The sequence below is a fragment of the Crocuta crocuta genome, unplaced genomic scaffold, assembly GCF_008692635.1.
Source record: "Crocuta crocuta isolate KB4526 unplaced genomic scaffold, BGI_CrCroc_1.0 scaffold186, whole genome shotgun sequence".
Lineage (NCBI taxonomy): Eukaryota > Metazoa > Chordata > Mammalia > Carnivora > Hyaenidae > Crocuta > Crocuta crocuta.
The window spans coordinates 8,857,544-8,864,696 of record NW_027551569.1 but is presented as its reverse complement, the minus strand read 5'-3'; the positions used below and the strand labels follow the sequence as shown (position 1 = coordinate 8,864,696).

Below are 7,153 nucleotides of genomic sequence, written 5' to 3'. Positions count from 1 at the left end.
TGCCTTGGGCTTCTCAAATATAAGTCTTTGATTTTAGATCAGGGCCACCAGACACCGGGGACATTGAAAAGCCCAGGGAGCAGACATGCTGGGAGGGCAAAGGGGTCACTGCTGAAGAGAGCCCCGTGGACCACACCCACCATCGCAAATTTTGAGAATGCTGTGGATGCCCAAAAATGTCATAATCAGGAAAGCCCCCAACGCCTCATCATGACTCAGACACATCTCACGTGGACCGTCGTCCTTCAAACAGGATTAAGGTTACCAGCTGCCAGTTTGTTTTTGTGCCAATCTGAGCGAAGGAGGCAGGTGGTCAAGTGTGCCCTTTCCGTCCCCATGCCTAGATTCCTTCATGTTCCCTGCAGTAGGTTGAATAGTAGCCCCCAAAAGGGTATGTCCAAGTCCTCATCCATGGAGCCCGTGAATGTGACTTATCTGGGAAGAGCCTTTGCAAATCTAAATTAAGGATCTGGAGATGAAATCATCCTGGGTTATCCGGGTGGTCCCTAAATCCAATGACATGTAAGCAAGAGAAGGGGAGAAGGCCCAGACACCGAGGAAAAGTCACATGAGGACAGAGGCACAGATGGAAGTTGGACATCCACAAGCCAAGGACTGCCTGGAGCCACTGGAAGAGACAAGGAAGGATTCGTCCTCTTGAGCCTCCAGAGGGAGCATAGTCTTGCTGATACCTTGAGTGAAGACTTCCAAACTCCAGAAGTAAGAAAGACTTCTGTCATTTCAAGCCACCAAGTTTGTGGTATTTTGTTACAACAGCCCCAGGAAACTAATATGTACCTTAACATGCAACCCATTTCTTTCAGAAAGAAAGGAATTCGTGCACGTGGCAAAGGGACAACTCCCTGTGGAGCTGTGACAGCACCGACTTGTAGCGTGACCCTTCCTGCCACAGTGCTGCCCTAGAGCCTTAGGATGCTACCAAGCTCTTACGGATGAAGCCTTGCCTGGGCACTTTGTGAGGGGATAGGAAATCTGTGGTCATGTCTAAAACCAAGAGTATCACAGTCTCCTTCATTTTGATTGGATGGTTAAAATGTGTGTCCTGAGCCCCTCACAAAATCAAAAGTTAAGCTGTGGTGCTTCTCACACTTCACCATGCATATGAGTCACCTGGGGAATCTGATTCAAATGCAAGTTTTGACTGGGTGGGTCTTAAGTGGGGGGGTGGGGAGAGCCTGAGAGTCTTCATTTCTTGCAAGCTCTCAGGTGATAACTGTGCTGCTGGTTTGTGGACCACACTTGGTAATGAAATGTAGCTGCTGGCTAATTTCTTCACACTGTCAGCAGTAATGGGCCGTGCTTGTCCTCTGCAATTCAGTAGTAAGCATGTGGCTCTGAATTTATCATTGCAGGAGAGATTGGTGACACTCAAGTTGGCAGTGCTTAGGGAAAAGCGTTATCGTGAATCGATAACCATAAAAAGATTCATAATTTCCGGCTTCATAATTGTACTTATAGATGTTAATTCTAAATAAATAACCCAAAAGATGGAAAACTTATGTGAACAATGGTGTTCTACTACAGCAGTATGTATGCTAAAAAAATGTTTTAATCTTTGTCTAATATAAATGATTACATAAATTATAAAGTCACAAAAGACAACGTTACGGACGTACGTTTATCTTGTCTCCCTCCTCAAAAGGAACATGTCAGTAAAGGAATAAAAATGATAGGAACTGACAAGGTCAACAAATGAATGGATTAATAGTTTCAACAAATTTTTCCAAGGTAGTCTATGGAATTAGGGCATATTCGCAGGCCTCTGTCTCTATTGTATTTTTTTTTAATTGGGTGGTGAGTACAGGGCGATGGCCTTATAATCTTTATGCTTTTCTGTATTCCTGAAATATTCCATAATTTAATTTAAAAAAAGAAGGTGGTTGGGGACAGAGTGAAGAACATTATAATCTACGTGATAAGAGTCTGAGTATTATAACAAAGTGAGCCAGATTGCCCTACAAAAATCTGGTCTTGGCTCTTGGAGGTACTGGAGACCATGGAAGGAAAAAATGAAGCATGGGACTAATCCAGAGAAATGGGTAAAGTCTGTCTTTGGATCTTTGGATCCCTAGACCCCTGCCCCACTAGGAGACCATCTCTCCCACTTGCTACCACCAGGGAGATGGACGGCTTATTCATCAGCTCAGAATACAGGCATGTCATATCACAAAGGGCCCCCTGAAAACAAGTGAATTAATGGAAGATCTACATACTGAACAGTGCAACCCTCCAACCCCCACCCCCTGCCTGGTTCTCTACCCTCCAGGAGCCAGATGTATATGCCCACAGGCAAGAGATTAGAAAACTACAACCTGTAGGCCATATCTACTCTACTCTTCCATTCTACTGTTTTTATAAATATAGTTTTATTGGAATACAGTCACAGGCATTCATTCATGAATCATCTGTGACTGCTTTTTACTGCAACAGAAGAACTGAGGAGTTGCAAGGGACCCATCTGGCCTGCAAAACCTAAAATATTTGCTTTGTCTTACAGAAAATGTTTAGTTACCATTGCTCTAGAGAAAGATCAATGTCCCCAAAGAAAAGCCCCCAAATCCTTCATCTGGAGCTCTAGTGAGAAGATGGGTGAGCTGCCCATGACCTGGTGATGAAGCCCTGTCCACAGACACACAGAGCCTCTAAGCAGGCTGGAGAATCTCCCTCTTAAGCACAAGTGATGTCCAGAGCTTTTCCGGACACTCAAGGGAAACCCCAATGTGAGGGAGTAGGAGGCAAACAAAGAGCAAAGGGGACTTGGAGGAACAAAAACCTATTCAAGAAACAGACAATAAAAATACAGAATTAACATCCTCAGAAATATTAATGTCAGATACCAGAATATTTTATCCAGAAATCAAAAATTAAATCCTGTGATAAATAAAAGTGAGCCCTGGAAGCTTAAGAAAGTGTGAGCCCCAATTTTTTAAAAGTAAATAAATAACAAGGTGGGAAGAACCATCAAACAAAAAAGACAAAAAGATGGAGAATGGCAGGGAAAATTTAGAAAAATTAGATTATCAATCCAGAAGGTCCCATATTCAACTAGAAAGACTTATAGAAAAAGGAAACAGGAGAAATGAAGGGTATGAAATTAACAAAGAAATGATACTTCTGGGATATATTTTTTATCTATTGCACATTGTATCCAGCACAGTAAATAAAAACCAGCAAAAGCCAGGGTGAAATTTCAGGGCACTGTAGCAATAAAGAGAAGATTCTGTTCCCAGAGAGGAGAGAAATTAAGCAAAAGAACAAGAATCAAACTGGATCCACACTTCTCAGTGGTAACACTGGATGCCAAAAATACAGTGGAGCAACACCTTCAGAATTCTGAAGGAAAATGATTTTTAACCTGGAGTTCTGTGTCCAGCACTTTCAGTCAAGTATAAAGATAAAATAAAAATATTTTTAGACCTGCAAGGACTTGAAACCATTAGCTTTTATGTGTCCTTTTGTAGGAAACCACTAAAGGAGTATTTCAGCACAACCAGGGAGTAAAGCCAGTAGATGGACATTAAGTCCCGGAAGCAAGCACAGATAGAAGTCAAGGACATCCCAGGAGGGTGATTTCACATCAAGTGTGTAGAGCAAACAGTTCAGACTGGAGCAAGAGGGTTCCAGACTTTGGAGAGAGGACCTCCAGGAGACAGGGAGACAGACCTGAACAACGATTAGCTAATGTGTTTAAGATGTGGGAAAATTGGGGGCGCCTGGGTGGCTCAGTCAGTTAAGTGTCTGACTTCGGCTCAGGTCATGATCTCACGGTTCCTGAGTTTGAGCCCAGCATCAGGATCTCTGCTGTCAGCATAGAACCGACTTCGGATCCTCTGTCCATTCTCTCTAGCTCCTCCCCTGATCATTCTCATTCTCTCTCTCTTTCAAAATAAATAAACTTAAAAAAAAAAAAAGATGTGGAAAAAGTATTGCTAGGTGTTTTACAGATTTGCTAGAACATTTGGAAAGTGTGGAAAACAATTTTTATCTAGTTCCACAATGTAGACACTGACTGTTGATTTAACAAAAAGTATTATACGTCTATTAGGAGTATCGTGGGAGAAAGTGAAGAGTTGGGACTGGTGAAGAAAAAGTTAAATCCTCATCTAAAATAATCAAGAGGCAGCTGGGTGGCTCAGTCAGTTAAGCACCCTACTCTAGGTTTCAGCTCAGGTCATGATCTCACAGTTTCATGAGTTTGAGCCCTGCATTGGGCTCTGTGCTGACAGTGTGGAGCCTGCTTAGGATTCTCTCTCTTCTCCCTCTCTCTCTCTCTCTGCCCCTCCCCTGCTCATGCTGTCTCTGTATCTCTCTAAAAATAAATAATAAACTTAAAAAATTTTTTAAATAAGTAAAATTGATAACCAAGAACAACTATAAAACTCAATTTAGAAATACACCGGTAAATGCTAAAAGAAACAGAAGGGTAGAAAGTAGACATTTCTGTGAGAAGGGACAGGAGAAAAAAATCGCTATTGCTGTTGTGTGTGTGAAATCATTTAGTACTGTTTTATTGTTTTAACCACATGCGTTTTGATACAATAAAGATTTCATTTAAAAAGATTAGGTGGCCGTTTAAATTATAACTGGAAAAGCGAAGTTGCTTTGTGGATAAATGCCTAGAATGCATGACCTCCTTCTGGTCGGTCAGGATTTTAGTCTTTGTCATAAGGAAGTCGCCCAGTCGGGAACAGTTGTCTGGCAGCTGGGAGTGTCCTTGGTGTGACCCGGCTGCCCTGAGGTCCCTAGCCTCCGCGAGAGGGTGAAACACAAGCAGGCCTGGACCCGTGTATCAGTCAGGCCAGCGCCACCAGGAGAGCTGCACCAGGGTCCAGGTAAAGAGTGAGTGGGGAAAAGATATGACATGCTTACCTATGCCCTGACTGCAGGAATGCAAAATCAATACGTTCCTCGTGAGAAGGGAACGAGCCTAAATAGAAACAGTCCAATTTGTCATTTTCCCTTTTACTGAGAATTATGGAAAGACAGTTACGACGTGTGTGTAAAAAATGCAAGTTTTTATGCATTCTTCACTCTGCTTCCCTCCTGCAGCTTAATTGCTTACACAGAACAGTATGTGGAATACGATCCGTTGATCACGCCAGCTGAGCCGTCCAATCCCTGGATCAGTGATGATATCACTTTATGGGACATAGAGATGAGGTAAAAAAAAAAAAAAAAAAAAAAGTTTTAATGTTTGAGAAAGAAGAAGATATGGGGGGAAATTCATGAGATCGTGAAATTACATTATTTCCTGTCTTAATTGGACTCTTTTTATCACTAGAACAGAAACCCCTCAAGTTATCTCCTGACTGCGTCCTGCTCATACGTGGTTCTACCTCCCTGTACCTTTGGTTTGTACGTGGATCCTTAGTGGCTTGCTGCTCTGACCCTTGGGTGTCATGATAACAGGGACAGTCCTTCGTGTTTCCTAGTTCTCATTGCTGGAGGGAAAAATATCTGCTGGCCGACTTGTTTATATGCGTGCAGGAACAACACTGATAATAATAGGTGGCGCTTACTCGGCTCTGGCCACCCAGTAAGTGTCTCATGTGGACTCCCCATGACAGGGAAACATTATTCTTCTCGTCACTGAACAGATGAGGAAACTGAGGCACGGAGGAGTTAATGACCTTGCTCGAGATCACACAGCAAATGGGTAGCAGAGTTAGGGTTAGAACCCAGCTTCGAGAGCCGTGGTTTCTATCACTCTCCTCTTCAGGAGAAACTGGAAGTAGCCCTTTACCCAGCCGGGAAGTGGGTGCCTGTACTTTAATAGCCGAGGAGCTGAAGCCCAGAGGGATTTGGACCACAGTCGCAATCACAGAGGGAAACGCGCACACACATTCAGTGCAGGTGCTGTGCGTCCTCTGTCCCTGGGCTAACAGACTTTTTATTTCATTTTTCATTTCTTTATATCACCCTCATTCGCTTTCACTCTTGCTGTTTTTCTGGCTTCTTTTCTTGAAATGAAAAAAAAAAAGCTTATAAAAAAAGTTCGAGAAGTCTCTTATTACCTTTATATGTTGCTTATTATAAAAGTCCAAACTATGCAGATGTACAGAACGAAGAAAATTCTCTCTCCCTCCGATCCAGTCTCATTTTCCAGAAAGAATCTTTGTTGATGGTTTAAACCGCAGTTCCCAAACTGCGCCATGGCAGAGATTTCCCAGGGTTAGCCTGGGATATTCCGGATCTTTGAGGGAAGCGCTGTGGCATTTGACATGGGTCAGATATACTGCAGAAAGCACCAGCTTAAGGTACTTCGCCATTTTCAACATTTCACATTACCTTCCTTTCGGTGATGTCACATCTTTGCAGATCTGAGTTGTCAGGGCAGTTGCCATGATAAAAATCAAGTACTGGGCAAAAATCAAAATGGAACAGAAAATGAATATGGTGGGGTCTGGTCTGATTCCAGAGTTTGAGAAGATACTCAGTGTCTATCAGGCACACACATTATGGTTATTTAAGAATGAAGTAAGCATTATTTTTTCTTTCAATTTATATGTATTCTACAGCTACTAAGTTTTTAGGATGTTTATATATTAAGTCCTTTGGACCTGATTGTTTCATGAACAAAGCTGTTACGCTATTTGTTTTTTGGTTTTGGCCCAGGGGCATCATGAAAAAGTTACTGACACACTGAAAGTGCCATGAACTAAGGAAGCTTGGAAACCTTTGGTTTAAAGTCTATCCTTTTAGATCTTTATGTATATATAGTATCATATTCTTTTGCACAAATGGATTCATTACATGTACATTGTCCCATAATTTTTAAATGATTATATCACGTAAATGCATATAAATCCACCTTATCCTCTTCAATAACTACATAGTGTGCCCTTGTGTGAGTAGAGTGTAATATTTTTAACCAGCCCCCAGGTCATTCATATTAAAGTTATATCCTTTTTTTTCCTTTTTTTTTGCTTCTGTAAACAGCGATGCAAGAAACATCCTTGCACACCAGTCCAATTACTACTTTAGGATAAATTTCCGGGAGTGAAAATGTGAGGACTGGCAAATGTATTTTGATTTTAGTTCACACAGCCAAATTCCTCTTGAGCAAAGTTCTAACAAATCTTTCCCATGCCCATAGCTTGAAAGTGCCCATTTCCCCGCATTCTCCCCAACC

General features: G+C 42.0%; 1 protein-coding gene across 5 annotated transcripts in view; it reads left to right on the top strand.

Moving 5' to 3' along the window:
• The window catches only part of RGS6 (regulator of G protein signaling 6), a 594,402-nt gene that overhangs the window by 530,773 nt on the left and 56,476 nt on the right, over nt 1–7,153 (top strand). For all 5 annotated transcript variants that reach the window (XM_077750704.1, XM_077750703.1, XM_077750707.1 and 2 more), the window contains exon 13: nt 5,071–5,181. In XM_077750704.1, the coding sequence (XP_077606830.1) occupies nt 5,071–5,181 (111 nt within the window). The remainder of the gene's footprint in view (nt 1–5,070; nt 5,182–7,153) is intronic.